We start from the raw sequence: 21,007 nt of genomic DNA, 5'->3' as shown, positions 1-21,007 counted from the left end.
TCTGCTATTAACCACCTCCGGACCGCCTAACGCAGGATCGCGTTCCGGAGGTGGCAGCGCTGCGCACAGTCACGCATATACGCGTCATCTCGCGAGACGCGAGATTTCCTGTGAACGCGCGCACACAGGCGCGCGCGCTCACAGGAACGGAAGGTAAGAGAGTTGATCTCCAGCCTGCCAGCGGCGATCGTTCGCTGGCAGGCTGGAGATGTGTTTTTTTTAACCCCTAACAGGTATATTAGACGCTGTTTTGATAACAGCGTCTAATATACCTGCTACCTGGTCCTCTGGTGGTCCCCTTTGTTTGGATCGACCACCAGAGGACACAGGTAGCTCAGTAAAGTAGCACCAAGCACCACTACACTACACTACACCCCCCCCCCATCACTTATTAACCCCTTATTAGCCCCTGATCACCCCTAATCACCCCTGATCACCCCATATAGACTCCCTGATCACCCCCCTGTCATTGATTACCCCCCTGTCATTGATCAACCCCCTGTAAGGCTTCATTCAGACGTCCGCATGATTTTTACGGATCCACTGATAGATGGATCGGATCCGCAAAACGCATCCGGACGTCTGAATGAAGCCTTACAGGGGCATGATCAATGACTGTGGTGATCACCCCATATAGACTCCCTGATCACCCCCCTGTCATTGATTACCCCCCTGTCATTGATCACCCCCCTGTAAAGCTCCATTCAGATGTCCGCATGATTTTTACGGATGCACTGATACATGGATCGGATCCGCAAAACGCATCCGGTCGTCTGAATGAAGCCTTACAGGGGCATGATCAATGACTGTGGTGATCACCCCCCTGTCATTGATTACCCCCCTGTAAAGCTCCATTCAGATGTCCGCATGATTTTTACGGATGCACTGATAGATGGATCGGATCCGCAAAACGCATCCGGACGTCTGAATGAAGCCTTACAGGGGCATGATCAATGACTGTGGTGATCACCCCATATAGACTCCCTGATCACCCCCCTGTCATTGATTACCCCCCTGTAAAGCTCCATTCAGATGTCCGCATGATTTTTACGGATGCACTGATAGATGGATCGGATCCGCAAAACGCATCCGGACGTCTGAATGAAGCCTTACACGGGCGTGATCAATGACTGTGGTTATCACCCCATATAGACTCCCTGATCACCCCCCTGTCATTGATCACCCCCCCTGTCATTGATCACCCCCCTGTCATTTAGCACCCCTCTGTAAGGCTCCATTCAGATATTTTTTTGGCCCAAGTTAGCAGAATTTTATTTTTTTTTTCTTACAAAGTCTCATATTCCACTAACTTGTGTCAAAAAATAAAATCTCACATGAACTCACCATACCCCTCACGGAATCCAAATGCGTAAAATTTTTTAGACATTTATATTCCAGACTTCTTCTCACGCTTTAGGGCCCCTAGAATGCCAGGGCAGTATAAATACCCCACATGTGACCCCATTTCGGAAAGAAGACACCCCCAGGTATTCCGTGAGGGGCATATTGAGTCCATGAAAGATTGAAATTTTTGTCCCAAGTTAGCGGAACGGGATACTTTGTGAGAAAAAAATTAAAAATATCAATTTCCGCTAACTTGTGCCAAAAAAAAAAAATTTCTATGAACTCGCCATGCCCCTCATTGAATACCTTGGGGTGTCTTCTTTCCAAAATGGGGTCACATGTGGGGTATTTATACTGCCCTGGCATTCTAGGGGCCCCAAAGCGTGAGAAGAAGTCTGGTATCCAAATGTCTAAAAATGCCCTCCTAAAAGGAATTTGGGCACCTTTGCGCATCTAGGCTGCAAAAAAGTGTCACACATCTGGTATCGCCGTACTCAGGAGAAGTTGGGGAATGTGTTTTGGGGTGTCATTTTACATATACCCATGCTGGGTGAGAGAAATATCTTGGTCAAATGCCAACTTTGTATAAAAAAATGGGAAAAGTTGTCTTTTGCCAAGATATTTCTCTCACCCAGCATGGGTATATGTAAAATGACACCCCAAAACACATTCCCCAACTTCTCCTGAATACGGCGATACCAGATGTGTGACACTTTTTTGCAGCCTAGGTGGGCAAAGGGGCCCATATTCCAAAGAGCACCTTTAGGATTTCACAGGTCATTTACCTACTTACCACACATTAGGGCCCCTGGAAAATGCCAGGGCAGTATAACTACCCCACAAGTGACCCCATTTTGGAAAGAAGACACCCCAAGGTATTCTGTGAGGGGCATGGCGAGTTCCTAGAATTTTTTATTTTTTGTCACAAGTTAGTGGAAAATGCTTATTTTTTTTTTTTTTTTTTTTTTCATACAAAGTCTCATATTCCACTAACTTGTGACAAAAAATAAAAACTTCCATGAACTCACTTTGCCCATCAGCGAATACCTTGGGGTCTCTTCTTTCCAAAATGGGGTCACTTGTGGGGTAGTTATACTGCCCTGGCATTCTAGGGGCCCAAATGTGTGGTAAGGAGTTTGAAATCAAATTCTGTAAAAAATGACCTGTGAAATCCGAAAGGTGCTCTTTTGAATATGGGCCCCTTTGCCCACCTCGGCTGCAAAAAAGTGTCACACATCTGGTATCTCCGTAATCGGGAGAAGTTGGGGAATGTGTTTTGGGGTGTCATTTTACATATACCCATGCTGGGTGAGAGAAATATCTTGGCAAAAGACAACTTTTCCCATTTTTTTATACAAAGTTGGCATTTGACCAAGATATTTATCTCACCCAGCATGGGTATATGTAAAAAGACACCCCAAAACACATTCCTCAACTTCTCCTGAATACGGGGATACCAGATGTGTGACACTTTTTTGCAGCCTAGGTGGGCAAAGGGGCCCACATTCCAAAGAGCACCTTTCGGATTTCACAGGTCATTTACCTACTTACCACACATTTGGGCCCCTAGAATGCCAGGGCAGTATAACTACCACACAAGTGACCCCATTTTGGAAAGAAGAGACCCCAAGGTATTCGCTGATGGGCATAGTGAGTTCATGGAAGTTTTTATTTTTTGTCACAAGTTTGTGGAATATGAGACTTTGTATGAAAAAAAAATCAAAAAAAAAAAAATCATCATTTTCCACTAACTTGTGACAAAAAATAAAAAATTCTAGGAACTCGCCATGCCCCTCACGGAATACCTTGGGGTGTCTTCTTTCCAAAATGGGGTCACTTGTGGGGTAGTTATACTGCCCTGGTATTCTAGGGGCCCAAATGTGTGGTAAGGAGTTTGAAATCAAATTCAGGAAAAAATGAGGAGTGAAATCCGAAAGGTGCTCTTTGGAATATGGGCCCCTTTGCCCACCTAGGCTGCAAAAAAGTGTCACACATCTGGTATCCCCGTACTCAGGAGAAGTTGAGGAATGTGTTTTGGGGTGTCTTTTTACATATACCCATGCTGGGTGAGATAAATATCTTGGTCAAATGACAACTTTGTATAAAAAAATGGGAAAAGTTGTCTTTTGCCAAGATATTTCTCTCACCCAGCATGGGTATATATAAAATGACACCCCAAAACACATTCCCCACCTTCTCCTGAGTACGGAGATACCAGATGTGTGACACTTTTTTGCAGCCTAGGTGGGCAAAGGGGCCCATATTCCAAAGAGCACCTTTCGGATTTCACAGGTCATTTTTTACAGAATTTGATTTCAAACTCCTTACCACACATTTGGGCCCCTAGAATGCCAGGGCAGTATAACTACCCCACAAGTGACCCCATTTTGGAAAGAAGAGACCCCAAGGTATTCGCTGATGGGCATAGTGAGTTCATAGAAGTTTTTATTTTTTGTCACAAGTTAGTGGAATATGAGACTTTGTAAGGAAAAAAAAAAAAAAAAAAAAAATCATCATTTTCCGCTAACTTGTGACAAAAAATAAAAAGTTCTATGAACTCACTATGCCCATCAGCGAATACCTTAGGGTGTGTACTTTCAGAAATGGGGTCATTTGTGGGGTGTTTGTACTGTCTGGGCATTGTAGAACCTCAGGAAACATGACAGGTGCTCAGAAAGTCAGAGCTGCTTCAAAAAGCGGAAATTCACATTTTTGTACCATAGTTTGTAAACGCTATAACTTTTACCCAAACCATTTTTTTTTTACCCAAACATTTTTTTTTTATCAAAGACATGTAGAACTATAAATTTAGAGCAAAATTTCTATATGGATGTCGTTTTTTTTGCAAAATTTTACAACTGAAAGTGAAAAATGTCATTTTTTTGCAAAAAAATCGTTAAATTTCGATTAATAACAAAAAAAGTAAAAATGTCAGCAGCAATGAAATACCACCAAATGAAAGCTCTATTAGTGAGAAGAAAAGGAGGTAAAATTCATTTGGGTGGTAAGTTGCATGACCGAGCAATAAACGGTGAAAGTAGTGTAGGTCAGAAGTGTAAAAAGTGGCCTGGTCTTTCAGGGTGTTTAAGCACTGGGGGCTGAGGTGGTTAAAGAACAGTAGGCAGGCATGCCCTCATACAGATGACAGATTCGGCCTGGTTTTCTATTATGTGTATAGCTAGATCCGGACGGTGTGAAAGAAGGCTGGAATTTAGTAACTCTAACCCCTTTAAAAGTGACCTGGACAGAATTTTGACCCTAAAATGAAATCGGGCACAATTGCACCACATTTATTTATTTTTTCTTTCTAATTATTATTTTAACATTTTTAATACAAGAAAATGACCCGTCCCAGTCTGCCATTGGCTGCTCCCCCTGACACCGGATGTTTTTATCTGTGTACATAGAGAAGCAGCAGCACCAAGGGCACGCAGTGCACATTTGCTCCTCCATTCAGTATCTCTGGATACTCTCCCTCCACTTGATAGCTGTGGCTAGGCATCAGTGTTTTCCTTTGGAATTTGGTGCTCGCTCAACCAGATCCATTTCTACTTCTTGGGCAAAGAGGTCTGATGCATCCTTAGAACAAATTTGCAGGGCTGCTACCTGGAAGTCTCTGTGTACTTTTTTTTTCCCCCTCGACATTACAAGTTAGATTTAGACAAGTTCTCGCAATTAACTGGTGCTATAGGGGCAGAACCTCTCTTTAAGAGCTCTTCACGAAAGTCCCTGTTTCCTGTCCTGGATGGAGGGTGTTGTCATGGGCTCATGGAAAAACGATTACCGTTAAGTGTAATCCTGAATTTTTCACAAAGGGGCTTTTTGCAAAAAGTGATTCGGAAATACAAAGCAAGTCTGCATTTGAGCAATAAATAACAACAAGCTACAGGGAGCGGTGGGTTACAGTTAAGGCCTCTTTCACACTTGCGTTGTCCGGATCCGTCATGTACTCCATTTGCCGGAGTTGCCCGCCGGATCCGTAACAACGCAAGTGAACTGAAAGCATTTAAAGACGGATCCGTCTTCAAAATGCGTTCAGTGTTACTATGGCAGCCAGGACGCTATTAAAGTCCTGGTTGCCATAGTAGTAGTGGCGAGCGGGGGAGCAGTATACTTGCCGTCCGTGCGGCTCCCTGGGCGCTCCAGAATGACGTCAGAGCGCCCCATGCGCATGGATGACGTGATCGATGCGATCACGTCATCTATGCACGTGGGGCGCCCTGACGTCACTCTGAAGCGCCCCGGGAGCCGCACGGACGGTAAGTATACTGCTCCCCCGCTCCTCACTACACTTTACCATGGCTGCCAGGACTTTAGTGTCCTGGCAGCCATGGTAACCATTCAGAAAAAGCTAAACGTCGGATCCGGTAATGCGCCGAAACGACGTTTAGCTTCAGGCCGGATCCCGATCAATGCCTTTCAATGGGCATTAATTCAGGATCCGGCCTTGCGGCAAGTGTTCCGGATTTTTGGCCGGAGCAAAAAGCGCAGCATGCTGCGGTATTTTCTCCGGCCAAAAAACGTTCTGTTCCGGAACTGAAGGCATCCTGATGCATCCAGAACGGATTTATCTCCATTCAGAATGCATGGGGATAATCCTGATCAGGATTCTTCCGGCATAGAGCCCCGACGCTGGAACTCTATGCAGGAAAAGAACAACGCAAGTGTGAAAGAGCCCTAACATTAATGTTTTGGCAATCTCCGTTATGGTAAAATTCACATCATGTTAGAAAGTCTGGGATATTACAAATCCCATTATATAGGCAATGGGGGAAAAAAAAAAAACTGCTGAATTTTCTGGATTTGTGGAAAATTTCACCAATTACAATGCAAAAAGTAAAATGTCCAGCGGAGTGATTTTCCTCTGATTCTAGGCCCTCTGTCTTGCGGAAAATATTCACTGCATGTAGATATAGCCTTAGATACATACACGATTGATTATGTTAAATTATTGAGTATACCGTTGGCCACAGTAGATGGTGACGGTAAATGTCACTTTTAGTCCTCAAATGAACCATTAAAAATTTTTTTGTTCTTGTTCTAGCTTGCTCAACTTCTTGCAGAGCTGAACTCCATGCCTGAACTGTTTCCAGTGAAAACCACTACCCCTTCTGTAAGTTGCTACAACTATGACATTACTGCTTTTATATTCTGGGACAGGTGAATTATAAGGAATAACTTTTATTTTACGCTTTTATTTAGAAGCAGAAAAAGACCAGCCGTCGATCATTTTCTGAAGGTCCCATTGAAAGGCGCACTAATCCAACACGCAGCGCTCGACCAAAAGAAAATTTTGCGCTAGAGAATTTTACTGCTTCTGCTTTGCAGTTTGCGGAGCATCTCCAGAAGTATGGTAAAAGTGCATTCAGGCGCCCCTTGAGTGATGTAAGTATCAAACAGTAAGAAGTGGATTTCTTCATATGTTAAGGGGACCTGTCGCCATGAAAATTAATCTGCAGGCAGAATATTATAGCAGTAAGAGCTTAGCAGAGTAGTACATAATTTTGTTGGCATAGTTTCAGTATAAATTGAATTTATTATTTTAACATCCTGCTTGTTCTGAGGTTTAAAGTCAGGACCGACTCCGTATCGGTGATTGACAGCCTTCCATCTATGACTGTATACAGAGATAGCTGTCAATCACTGATAGGACTCCCTCCTGGACTTCAAAGCCCAGAATGAGTAGGAATATATACACTGCTCAAAAAAATAAAGGGAACACTTAAACAACACAATGTAACTCCAAGTCAATCACACTTCTGTGAAATCAAACTGTCCACTTTGGAAGCAACACTGAGTGACAATCAATTTCACATGCAGTTGTGCAAATGGGATAGACAACAGGTGGAAATTATAGGCAATTAGCAAGACACCCCCAATAAAGGAGTGGTTCTGCAGGTGGTGACCACAGACCACTTCTCAGTTCCTATGCTTCCTGGCTGACGTTTTGGTCACTTTTGAATGCTGCCAGTGCTTTCACTCTAGTGGTAACATGAGACGGAGTCTACAACCCACACAAGTGGCTCAGGTAGTGCAGCTTATCCAGGATGGCACATCAATGCGAGCTGTGGCAAGAAGGTTTGCTGTGTCTGTCAGCGTAGTGTCCAGAGCATGGAGGCGCTACCAGGAGACAGGCCAGTACATCAGGAGACGTGGAGGAGGCCGTAGGAGGGCAACAACCCAGCAGCAGGACCGCTACCTCCGACTTTGTGCAAGGAGGAACAGGAGGAGCACTGCCAGAGCCCTGCAAAATGACCTCCAGCAGGCCACAAATGTGCATGTGTCTGCTCAAACGGTCAGAAACAGACTCCATGAGGGTGATATGAGGGCCCGACGTCCACAGGTGGGAGTTGTGCTTACAGCCCAACACCGTGCAGGACGTTTGGCATTTGCCAGAGAACACCAAGATTGGCACATACGCCACTGGCGCCCTGTGCTCTTCACAGATGAAAGCGGGTTCACACTGAGCACATGTGACAGACGTGACAGAGTCTGGAGACGCCGTGGAGAACGTTCTGCTGCCTGCAACATCCTCCAGCATGACTGGTTTGGCATTGGGTCAGTAATGGTGTGGGGTGGCATTTCTTTGGAGGGCCGCACAGCCCTCCATGTGCTCGCCAGAGGTAGCCTGACTGCCATTAGGTACCGAGATGAGATCCTCAGACCCCTTGTGAGACCATATGCTGGTGCGGTTGGCCCTGGGTTCCTCCTAATGCAAGACAATGCTAGACCTCATGTGACTGGAGTGTGTCAGCAGTTCCTGCAAGACGAAGGCATTGATGCTGTGGACTGGCCCGCCCGTTCCCCAGACCTGAATCCAATTGAGCACATCTGGGACATCATGTCTCGCTCTATCCACCAACGTCACGTTGCACCACAGACTGTCCAGGAGTTGGCAGATGCTTTAGTCCAGGTCTGGGAGGAGATCCCTCAGGAGACCGTCCGCCACCTCATCAGGAGCATACACAGGCGTTGTAGGGAGGTCATACAGGCACGTGGAGGCCACACACACTACTGAGCCTCATTTTGACTTGTTTTAAGGACATTACATCAAAGTTGGATCAGCCTGTAGTGTGTTTTTCCACTTTAATTTAGAGTGTGACTCCAAATCCAGACCTCCATGGGTTGAAAAATTTGATTTCCATTTTTATATTTGTGTGATTTTGTTGTCAGCACATTCAACTATGTAAAGAACAAAGTATTTGAGAAGAATATTTAATTAACTCAGATCTAGGATGTTATTTTTGTGTTCCCTTTATTTTTTTGAGAAGTGTACATGAATAAATTGTTTTACTGAATTATTTTCCCATAAAAATATCATTCTACTCAGCTCCTACTGCTCTATAACATGCTGCCTGCAGCTGAGACCACATGTTCACCATGACAGGTTCCCTTTAATAATTTCTGTACATACCTTTTTTATTTTTTAGGGCTAGGATGAGACTTGTAGAAATCAATTAGGAGTATTAAATAAAAGTCTGGGTAGCCTTGGCCTCAGGGTATCTGTACAGATTGCCACGTTTCACCTGTAGTTGTCATGGTTAATATTGCTAGTACAGGTGACACAATGCAACTAGCTGACTCGATTACAAAGTATATGGGCACCCTGCTGCAGTCTTCTAGCGTATCTGAACCCTGAACAGGAATATCTTACACACAGACTTCTGTAAAGCCTTAGGGGCAGGTTTATCAAACCCATACACCAGTTTTCTACTGTCCAAATAGTCATAAGTTTTTGTGCAAGCCTCCATTTGCCCCAAAATTTGTGAGTTTTTGGGGGCCTTGCACCACACCGACCACTTGTCAAAAAAGTTGAGTGGAGCGGGCCAGGCATGATTACCAGGCACATTTATTGTAATTTATCCCAGAAAACTTCTCTAGTCTGAAAAATACGGTACATACACGGTTGAGTCTCATTATTATGTACACCTGCTAATAGCAGCAGTAACTGCAGTGTACAGCACGGATATCCGCTAAATGGGCTGTGAGTGACACTTCAAGCCTTGTGACATGTCACATTGTCTTGCTGGAAGATCCCATCGGACCCAGGAAAGACAATCGGCATGTATTGGTGGATGAATTCGTACCCAAATTGGTTGAGAGTGCCTGTCATATGGATGAGTGGGCCAGAGAATGCCAAGAAATAATTCCCCAGACCATAATGCTACCACCACCAGCTTGTGTTCTGATGTTCCTTGCCTGACCCACCATCATCCATCTGTTCGATGAAGCTGAAAATGTGACTCGGAGAACAAAAACCCTTTGCCAATCATCAGAGGTCCAATTCCAAAATGGCCGTAAACTTGAAGTTTTTTCTAACTTTGTTAGCAGAGGTGCAGTGACCATCCCTCTCCTTCATAGTAACATAGTTTTATAACGCTGAAAAAAGACATCTGTCCATCTAGTTTAGCCTGTTTTCCTTCAGAGCCCTCTATGCAGTATGGTTGACTGAACTGTTTTAGACACCCATCTGGTAGCCCTATCTGGTTCATTTTGGCAGTGAGCTGCTCCATTGTAGCGTGTCGGTCCACCCTCATAGCTGACGTTCACCTCTCACATAAAGGTACATGGTGCTTCACATTTTCCTTGTTTGCAGTGGTGCCATTTGTCCACTCAACACACTTTCACCACAGCAGCGTGCGAATAGTTCCCAAACTGCGTTGTTTCAGAAATACTGATGACAATCCATAATCGTCCCTTTTTGCAACTCTGATAAAATCACCGCTTGTACCCATGACGGCAACGAGGAATATGTGAGCAGACAGCCTATCACACACCTTACATACCCACCAAGCCAGCGACTTCCTTCATGAGCTACGCGCTGCCAGCGTCGAAAGTAGGACTGAGCATATAGTAGACAATGGTGTTGCATTTAGATATGTTTTTTTTTTCCGGTTTGTTTGTGCATAAAGCTTTATTGCCTCAGAATACACTTTAGTTCTAACTTTTATTTATGTAATTTGAAGTTTAATCATTTATTTTTCTTTTGGGGTATATTAGGAAGATCGTGAAGAAATTCGGAGAAGGAGGAGAGCATCAAAAAGCAACTATCGTGCTGTAGAAGACATCACAGAAGAGGAGTTGGACAACGTTGCAGTGACTGTTAAAGATAAAACTTATGATAAAATCTTGGTAAAATACTTTATTTCATTTTATTAAAATAGCATTTTGGCAGGGACGTCAAACCTCTAGGGCCCTTCTTTAGATTCTTCTAGAGAAGGGGCCTAGATTCTAGAAGTCTTCAGAGCTCCTGGTATTGGAAAGAATGTTAGTTTGTCTTTTATGGCAAGTTTAGAGTGGTAAAATGACATGACAGGTTATCATTAACCCCTTAAAGAGTAACTGGTAACTGCACCCTCCTCATTATATATATATATATATTAGTTCAGCCCCATACCAAAACAATACATTTTAACTTTAACTTTTTTATTTTATTTTTTATCTAGCTGTCCCCTCTAAAATCACTACTCTGGTTCTATGAGCTGTTAGTCTTCAGCTCCAGGGACGTTGAAGGCTGGTTTATGCTTGTGTGGATGGCGTCTGCAGAGAGCTTGCACTCCTTGTCCTTGCTGAGAGTGCAGGCGCTCCCAGCGGATTAAGGCTGGGTTCACACCTGAGCGCGTAGGAACGTGCTGTAAAACGCTCAACAGGCAAGAACCAATGCTTCCCTATGGGCATGGTTCTCACCTGAGCGTTTTACAGCGCGTACGAACGCGCTGTAAAACGCCCTACGCCCCAAGAAGTACAGGAGCTTCTTTGGGGCGCAGTGTCGCGCGTTCCCGTACATAGACTTCCGGGAACACGCGACAATGGGCGTTCGCATACTTCCGGAGCCGCGTATGTGAGACGCCCGGAGAATCGCGCATACAGAGCGCTCAGGTCTGAACCGGCTGTAAAATGAAGACTGCTCAGTGTCTGTGCAATAGGGGAACCAAAGTTCACAGGCACTGTGTGGGGTTGAGTGTCCACTATCTACATACAGATAGAATTAATAGCTGGAGGAAGGAAAATACTATATATATATTTATGTTGTTACTACACCTGCATTTATATTTCATTCATGTCTGGTTGGTATGAAAGACACACATATTTGGCCTTTACAATAGGATTTTGTGATATATTCTTTACACCCTTTTCTAGGGAAGCACTTGTCACCAGTGTCGTCAGAAAACAACCGACACAAAAACCTTCTGCCGCAATCCTGGCTGTGGGGGAGTCAGAGGACAGTTTTGTGGGCCATGTTTAAGAAATCGCTATGGTGAAGATGTGCGGGAGGCACTTTTGGACCCTGTGAGTAACAGCTGCTGTAAATAGACATCTGCTTGTCACTTATTTTACGTGCAGAACCGTTGCCATCTCAATAGGCAATGCAGCACGTGAGTCACAGGACACAAGTGACTTTTCTTGCATTGTCTATTTCTTCCTCTACCTAGTAAAACTAAACTGATTTGTTAATTATACCGTTCAGTTGTGTACATTTTGCATCTGGAGAAGGTTGTATATTTTTCTTTTGCATTTCTTAGGGTACTTTCACACTTGCGTTAGAGGATTCCGGCAGGCAGTTCTATTGCTGGAACTGCCTGCCGGATCCGGAAATCCATATGCAAACTGATAGCATTTGTTTCCGGATGTGGATCCGGCTGAAAAATGCATTGAAATACCGGATTCGGTATTTATTTTTTTTTTTTGCATTTTTAAAGGTCTATGCATGCGCAGACCAGGAAACCGGTTCAGGTTTTCTGGAACACTTGGTACCGGATCTGGCATTAATACATTTTCAATGAAAATTAATGCCAGATCCGGCATTTCGGCAAGTGTTCCGGAATTTTGGCCGGAGAAAATACCGCAGCATGCTGCGGTATTTTCTTTGGCCAAATACCGTAAGAGGGACTGAACCGAAGACCTTCTGATGCTTTCCATTCAGAATGCATTAAGATAAAACTGAAGCGTTTTTTTTTCCTGTATTGAGCCCCCGTGACGGAACTCAATACCGGAAAACATTAACGCTAGCTCTCATCCTTATCATGTTCTTTGCCATTGCTATTGGATGTTCATCTTTTCTTATTCAAGTCCCCTCTACTTTTCTCATAGGAATGGATTTGCCCTCCTTGTCGTGACATCTGTAACTGCAGCTACTGTCGTAAGAGAGATGGTCGCTGTGCCACAGGGATGCTTATCCACCTGGCAAAGTTTTCTGGTTATGACAATGTCAAAGAGTATCTTGAAAGGTGAGCAGTGAACACGGGTGTTTAGAAATGAATAAAACATGGCATTTATCACGCATCTCATTCCTTCCAGTGCAATTACCCCAGAAAACTGTTACACTGATGCCCCAAGTGTATATAACAAAGTAGTGAAACCTCTGATTATACAGTGATTATTCTTTATTTACATACAGTAATGTAACTCCCGTACATACAGTAGAACAGCTAGCCTCCATCACATGGCGGGGAGACATGAAGATTGTTCCTTATTTACAGCAAATTACAAAGTGCTGACCCGAGGATTATCAGGTCTCCACAGTTTATACCTGATATCATTTATAGTATAATACAAAGCAATAAATATTTTAAGTTATTAGAAAATGCTTAGGGAAATATCATCCAATATAGTATTTCATTTTAAACACAGATTACATGTTAGAATTTTTTTGTAAATGCTCTTCCTGTGCCTTTATTTTTCAGCTTACAAATGCGGCTGGTGAAAGACGACTGAATCTGCCCCTTAAAGAAAGAGCTGATGGTATAACAATGCATTGTGGCTCTTCGTCACGTGTTCACTGAGCTCAGATTTGACATCCCAACCGTTGAATAAAAGAGTATTTCATTTGGCACCTTATTAATCAACAAAATATCAAATTGTTTATTAAAGTGTTCCTGATGCCTTGCTGATACTACAGCTGGCTATTCCTTATTGTGAGGTTATTTGTGTTGCCATGTCTTCGCCTTAAGATGAAACAAGTAACCTTTAGGGGGCGTCAGCTGTATTTTACACGCCTCAAGTGGTAATTTAGACTTTGAGATTCTAACGATGGGTTTTAATGGCAGGTTTCTGCTTACCCTGCGCTGGTTTGATCTTATACTGTAGCTGTAACAGTTGCTTAGAATTATTTTACTGTTCCTATAGAACGTTTTATCTGCAACTTCTGCCACTTTGATTTTATGTTTTTTCTTCCTTCTCCTAATGCCTATGACCTTCTGCTGTATAACCTTGAATGTTTTACTGTAAATGCTTTAATTCTTTTAGAGTTCTCTATATTTGTATAGTTTTATATATGATGGATGTAAATTCTTGTCTGGAACCTGGACCAGAATTTGTAATACTCAATTTATACTTTCTTGAAAGTGATTTCAAAGACAATTTTTCATGAGGGAAGTTGTTAAGGTCTGCCTGATTTCCACTATGCTTCATGTGGTAGTTGATTTAAATTAGGAGTATCTGTTTAATGTAACACTTTCGTCTAGAGATGTTGCTCCAATTTTTGTACACCACCTGCCAATAGAAGAAAGATGGTGTCTTTTTTTTAAGGAGTTGCAGTTGATAAAGTGGGCACGGTTAATAACGTGTACTGCAGATTTAGCGCCCATCTGTTTTTCTCAAGTGGCGAGAGTGACATAGCACAAAGAATCGCAACTTTTATTTTATTTTTTTTCAAATGAGGCATGTGCCAAAAAAAAATAAAAAATGCGACTTTAAACCAGTTTTCTGGCACAAATGGAATGATACATTTCCACTAATGATTTTGCTGGCCAATGACCTGTACTAAATAAAAACTTAATGCTAGTTCACACAGTGCTGTTTTTGATGTGTCTATTTTGGCCAGTCCTAATAAGCGAAAAGTTGAGGTCTTTCCTTCCTATTCATGGCTATAGTTTAGAAAAGTATCGAACTGTCTGGTGTGAACCTGGCCCATTAGTGCAAGTGCCGTGATAAAGCACTAAACCGCCAGTAACAAGGCCACGCCTGCCAGGACCCATTTAGCAGGCTTATCTTTGGTTTTAAGATTAAAAGTCCAAACATAAGTTGGGCCTCTAATTTTTGTTTTGTACAGAGGACACTCGTACATATTCTTCAGATCCTGCTTGTCAACTGGAATCGCTTTCACATAGATGACCGGCATTGGAGGAGTCAGCTCTTTGAGCCGTGCTTCAGAAATGACTCCTGTCTGTAGGTCCCAGCGAGCACCTACAGAAATAAATGCTGTTAAATGGTCTGTACAAAGACATTTCAATTTTAAATAAACCTTTTACATTACATTTAGAACGGTTTTCTTCTTAATAGTACAGTGGAATTATTTAACCCCTTAGTGACCACCAATATTTACCCAAAATGGTGCATTAAAAACTATAACTTGTCCTGCAAAAATAAAGCCCTCATACAGGAACATACTGGAAAAACAAAGTTATAGCTCTTGGAAAGCAATTATGAAATAATTTGTGTGGTAACGAAGGTTAAAGGGGTTCTGCACTTTGTTTAAACTGATGATCTATTCTCTGGATAGATCAGCAGCATCTGATCGGTGGGGGTCCGACACCCGGGACCCCCGCCGATCAGCTGTTTGTGAAGGCAGCAGTGCTCCAGCAGCGCCGCGGCCTTCTCACTGTTTACCGCTGGCGGAGTGACGTCACGACTTGTATCAACTGGGCGGGGCTAAGTTCCATTCAAGGGAATAGAGCTTAGCAGCGCCCAGGCCAGTGATACTAGTCGTGACGTCACTGGGCCTGCGGTAAACAGTAAGAAGGCCGTGCCGCTGCTGGAGCGCGGCTGCCTTCTCAAACAGCTGATCGGTGGGGGTCCTGGGCGTCGGACCCCCGTCGATCAGATGCTGATCTATCTAGAGGATAGATCATCAGTTTAAACAAAGTGCAGAACCCCTTTAAAAGACAAAGCTACTTTTTCTAACCACAAGATGAGGGTTACATAGTTAATACGGTTGAAAAAAGACAAGTTCATCAAGGGTTAAAGGGGTTGTCCCCTCATAAGGATGTATTCAGTGTCCACAGAGTACAGCACTTGGCTATCTTTAGCAGTGCCATAGCCTTGAATGACACAGCAGCTTGTATGTGTGAGCACTGCTACATTCACCCCGGGGACCTCTGGACGTTGTTCTTGTAATTAGATATTTATCCCCTATCATGTGGATACGGATAAAGTTATGATAGAACAACCCTGTACAGAGGCTAAAAAAAAAAAAAATCCCCAAAACATTCAAGCACCGCAGCACCCATTCCCACCACCCTGGAATTTTATGATGTCTTGTTCTTCACAGTTTAAGGCATAATCTGTGTTTTGTGTCATGAATAGATTTGAGTGAACTTGTGTTTTAGCTAAGAATTCCGTTATGGATTCTGCTACCACGGACCATAACGGAATTCTTAGATAACCTGAACCTTGGACACTGAACTTAAACACAAATTCACTTATCCCTAGTCATGAACTGCTATCCATGGTTGGTTCAAAATTTATAGGAATGAGTTTAGGGGTACGGCCTCATGTAACGTAAATGCTGAGGAAATATTATGCAACAATTTCAGTGCATATTTTGACATGCAGTGTGGCTTTTAAATCTGCAGCATGTCAATTTATCTTGCAGATATCCACCGCAGGTTTCCCCCTTTGCAATGAGTGAAATCTGTACCAATTGCAAAAGACCTGCTGTGGCCATACCCTTAAAGGCTATGTACACCTTCGGGGGCAATTTTTATTTAATTTTTTTTCTGCATTTTACTCATTTTCGGCTAAAAATTCTTTTTTCAATTGGACTTTAAAAATATTCAGTCGTTCTATCATAAAGGGTTAACAACAACAGTTTTTCTAGCTGTGTGAATTTTATTTTCAGCTTCACTTTGTGCTGCTCATCTAATAAACCTTATTTCTAAATTAATAAAAGGTCAAAGACTTCTTATTGATAAGAATGTGGCTTAAAAATCTGAGATAAAGAGCCCGTCAAGTGAAAGAAAATTCTGATCCTGCTACTAGATAAACTCAGCCCTGTACAGAGAAAAGGGCTCCAATTTTTTTTTTTATAAAGATGAATTAAAACAATGATTTTTAGCTCAAAATAAGTACAATGCAATAATAATAATAAAAATCCCCCAAAGGTGTACATAACCCTTATTGTATATTTCTAGCTGTAGACTGTTTACATTGACATGTATTGCGCCCTCACCCATGTTAATAATAAAAATTAAAAAAAATGGGAGTGGAAGGACTGGGAATGTTTTGGCAGGGAAAAAAAAAAAAAACATACATGCCAGGCCATACAGTTCCCATTCTCAGAACGTGCTGTCCTTGATGTTTTGCCCCACTTTTAATGGTGGGGGTGGCTTGTTCAAAAGTGTCAACCTTTAGAAGCATAACTAAACGTTCAGGGTTCATGCATGTTCCAGATTGTGTCTTGACAAAAATATTTCCATAATCGGGTTGCACACATGGTACCCACGTCTCTAAGGACCCAAGAGCAGCTATATAACTTCCATGAACACAGCTCTCTCATGGGAAAGCTGTCACTCATTCTGATTAAGCAGGACTCAATGCAGCGTTTTTCTACAGTCTGACAGTATGGGGACATGCATTATTAATAAGGAGAATGGCATTGGCTCATTTATATTTCCAGGAGGAATAACGCAGAATTGTTCCAGAAATGTTGGTTATGGGTAAATATTTGACAGACCATCATTAAACACCTTTATTACTTTAAAATACCAAATAAAATCATAGAGTGGGACTGAACTCCTCAGTGATTTTTTTTTATTTTTTTATTAATCACACGCTGCCCCAGATGGGTTGTGCAGTGCTAAGATATTGATGACCTATCATCAGGTCCTCAGCTGTTTTAAGTCTGGTCAACACAATCCTCACCCTGATCCTCTTTCCTCCCACCATGTACAGTCTGGCCAAACAAGTGATCACACACGGATATTCCGAGGACCTCTTTTCATCGCCATTACTTGATTTGGCCCTCTCGCCAAGCACGCTTGAAGGACATGAGATCTTGTGCTCCGATTCCCAACCTCTTGAGGATCCAGAGTCATGACGGTGGGGAACGGCAATTAGTGTTTAATGAGGTGGATGATGATGAGACAGTTCCCAATGAGTCAACCGCAATTACTGTCTCAATACTGTCGCAGTACGGGGGGGGGGGGGGGGGGGGTCTACAGCACCGCAACAGGCTGGAAAAAGCAGTGGTGTGGCAAAAGGGAGAAGGTGGGCCACACCAAACAGGCCCGCAACTGTTCCACGGAGCACTACCTTGCCAAGAGGTAGGTGTTCCGCAGTATGTTGCTTTTTTTAGGAAAGTGCAGACGACAAAAGAATAGTAGTTTGCAACCTGTGCCACACCAAAATGAGCCAGGGCGTGAACACTAGCAACCTCACCAGCATGATCTGCCACATGGCATCCAAGCACCGTAATAAGTGGGACGAACGCTTGGGTCCACAATCTGTGTCTGCAGGTCACACCACTGCCTCCTTCCCCTATGGTACGTGCTGGCCAATCGCCCGTCGAAGGCGAGGATGCCTCCCGCCCTGCACCTTCACAAGCACCATCAGCGACCACATCCACTTCCCTGTCCCAGCGCAGCGTCCAAATGTCCTTACCCTAGGCATTTGAACGCAAGTGCAAATAGCCACCCACCCACCCACAGGCCATAGCACTAAATGCGCACCTTTCCAAATTACTGGCCCTGGAAATGTTGCCATTTAGGCTTGTGGACACTGAGGCCTTCCGCAGCCGTCACTATTTTTCAAGGTGGGCCGTGCCCGCCTTACACCAACATGTGTCCCGAAACGTCACACGTGCCCTGACCAATGCAGTTACTGGGAAGGTCCACTTAACCACGGACACAGGGACAAGTGCATTTGGGCAAGGACACTACATTTCCCTGACGGCACACTGGGTGAACGTTGTGGAAGCCGGGAGCGAGTCGTACCCTAGGATGGCACAGGTGCTACCGACACAGGATTGTGGGCCCTACGCCAATCGGGGTTTCCGCCAGCACCTACGTTAGTGGCTCCAACCCCCACTTCTCCACCTCTGAATTATCCGCGTGTAGCACCAATCAGCCGGTAGCTGGAAGCAGTGTAGCACTGCAGTAGGGAAGCGTCAACAGGCCATACTGAAGCTGACATGCTTAGGGGACAAACAGCACACCGCCGCAGAGCTGTGGCAGGGGATAAGAGACCAGACTGAGCTGTGGCTCTCGCCACTCAACCTACAACCAGGCATGGTTGTGTGTGATAATGGCCGTAACTTGGTGGCGGCTTTGGAGCTCGGCAAGCTCACACACATCCCATGCCTAGCCCACGTCTTAAACTTAGTGGTTCAGCGGTTTATCACAACCTACCCCAATTTGCCTGAGCTATTGGTGAAGGTGCGCCGCGTGTGTGCACATTTCCGCAAGTCATCGACAGCTTCCGCTGGTCTGTCAACGCTGCAGCAGCGCTTGAAATTGCCAGCTCACCGGCTGTTGTGCGACGCTTTGTGAGCAGCAGAGGGCAGTAGTGGAATACCAGCTGCTAAATGGTCGTCGCATTTCTAGTCAGCTTCCGCTAATCAGAAGTGAGGAGTGGGCATGGATGTCTGACCTCTGTGAGGTTTTAAGAAACTTTGAGGAATCAACACAGATGGTGAGCGGCGATAACGCTATTATCAGCGTAACCATCCCACTTCTGTTTCACTTCTGCTCGCTGCTCACAATTAGGCTAGGTCTACACGACGACATTTGTCACACGACATTTTGTTGCACCAATGTCGCGCGACAATTTTTATAATGGCAGTCTATGGTGTCGCACTGCGACATGCTGCGACGCAACAGTCGCAGAAAATCCATTTGAGATGGATTTTTCTGCGACAGTCGCACGTTGCAGTGCGACACCATAGACTGCCATTATAAAAATTGTCGCGCGACATTGGTGCGACAAATGTTGCAGTGTAGTTGTGCCCTATCTGTCGCGCGACAAATGTCGTCGTGTAGACCTAGCCTTAAGGCTGACGCTTTGCATGTGGAAGAGGTGAAAATGGGGGAAGAAGACATTACACAGAGTGATAGCCAGACCACCCTTCGTCCGTCTTTTAAGTGCGAATTGGACTATGAAGAGGAGGAAGAACAGAAGACGGTTGCCTCCGCTACAGAGGGTAGTACCCATGGAAGTTTAATGCAATCTATTCAGCGTGGGTGGGCAGAAGAGGAAGATGAGGAGATGGACAGTCATCCTCCTGATGACGACAGCGAAGTCTTGCCTGTTGGTACTCTGGCACACATGGCTGACTTCATGTTAGGTTGCCTTTCCTGCGACCCGCGCGTTATACGCATTTTAGACAACACGGATTACTGGGTGTTCACCCTTCTCGACCCCTGCTACAAAGAGAACTTGTCATCTCTTATTCCTCAGGTGGAGAGGACGAGCAAAACGGTGCAATACCAGAAGGTCCTTGTTGAAAAAGTGCTCCAAAAATTTCCAACTGGCAGCAGAGTCCGTACTTCCTTGGGCAACCGAGGAGGGGAGACAAGGGGAACACACAGCAGTTCCAACAGAGGCAGGGCAACACTCTCCAAGGCCTGGGACAGTTTCATAACACCCCCCAGTACCCTCACCCTGATGCGCGGCCTAGTGTCACAAGGAGGGAAAAGTTTTGGAAGATGGTGAAGGAGTACGTACCAGACCGTGTCAGCATCCTCAGTGCCTTACAACTACTGGGTGTCCAAGCTGGACATGTGGCACGAACTGGCGCTCTATGCCTTGGAGGTGTTGGCCTGCCCTGCTGCCAGCGTTTTGTCTTAGCGGGTATTTATTGCTGCTGGTGGCATTATAACAGATAAGTGTATCCGCCTGTCAACTGAAAATGCTGACAGGTTGACTCTTATAAAAATGAACAAGCCTTGGATTGCCCCTGACTTCTCGACTCCACCAGAGGAAAGCGGATGAACATAAAGGCACTTTAAATGTGTTGTTTATAATGTACTGAATAATCTGCATTCCCATGCACCCCTTCCACCACAATAAAGGGTATATGGTTGAATCTTCTTTTTCTCCTCCTCCTCCATCATATCAACATGCTTATTAGTCGCATATAATATAATTTTTTACAGGGTCAGCTCACCCACAGGCCTTCTCATATAGCTTTTTACAGGGTCAGCTCACCCGCAGGCCCTCTCATATAATTTTTGACAGGGTCAGCTCACCCGCAGGCCCTCTCATTTAATTTTTTACAGGGTCAGCTCACCCACAGTCCCTCTCATTAAATTTTTTACAGGGTCAGATCACCCGCAGGCCCTCAGCAAAAATCTTTTAGCGGGTCAGCTCACCAGCATGCCCTCACCCATAATGTTTTAGATTGTCAGCTCAGCAGAAAACCCTCACCGCTGTTTTTGAGGGTCACCAGCAGGCCATCAATCATACTTTTCCCGTAGACAGTGTCCGCTGCGGACAGTTAAATTATGCACGCCCCATCTGCTGTGTAAAGTGTGCGGATATAAAAAATAAAATCTTTTAGAGGGTCAGCTCACCTGCAGGCCCTCGTATATCTGCGAGATACAGTGTACCTTTGCCGTAGACGCTGCAAACAGTGTCATTACCTGTGGTATCTCTCCTGTATAATGTTTCTTCATCCTAAATACCTATGACATTCCCTGTAATTTTTTAGTACTCATTCCAATGACAG

At 44.2% G+C, this 21,007-nt stretch overlaps 2 protein-coding genes across 2 annotated transcripts in view; one reads left to right on the top strand and one right to left on the bottom strand.

The window, feature by feature from the left end:
• Positions 1-14,214, top strand: part of CDCA7L (cell division cycle associated 7 like) — a 37,938-nt gene extending 23,724 nt beyond the window's left edge. Inside the window, exons 4-9 of the mRNA XM_040433721.1 lie at positions 6,389-6,457; positions 6,547-6,729; positions 10,345-10,476; positions 11,485-11,634; positions 12,436-12,572; positions 13,029-14,214. Of these exons, the coding sequence (XP_040289655.1) occupies positions 6,389-6,457; positions 6,547-6,729; positions 10,345-10,476; positions 11,485-11,634; positions 12,436-12,572; positions 13,029-13,059 (702 nt within the window). The 3' untranslated portion in view covers positions 13,060-14,214. The remainder of the gene's footprint in view (positions 1-6,388; positions 6,458-6,546; positions 6,730-10,344; positions 10,477-11,484; positions 11,635-12,435; positions 12,573-13,028) is intronic.
• The window catches only part of DNAH11 (dynein axonemal heavy chain 11), a 303,358-nt gene continuing 295,560 nt past the window's right edge, over positions 13,210-21,007 (bottom strand). The window contains exon 83 of the mRNA XM_040433722.1: positions 13,210-14,529. Within this exon, the coding sequence (XP_040289656.1) occupies positions 14,282-14,529 (248 nt within the window). The 3' untranslated portion in view covers positions 13,210-14,281. The remainder of the gene's footprint in view (positions 14,530-21,007) is intronic.

This window comes from Bufo bufo, chromosome 5 (assembly GCF_905171765.1).
Source record: "Bufo bufo chromosome 5, aBufBuf1.1, whole genome shotgun sequence".
Lineage (NCBI taxonomy): Eukaryota > Metazoa > Chordata > Amphibia > Anura > Bufonidae > Bufo > Bufo bufo.
This window is presented reverse-complemented; position numbering and strand designations above follow the sequence as displayed.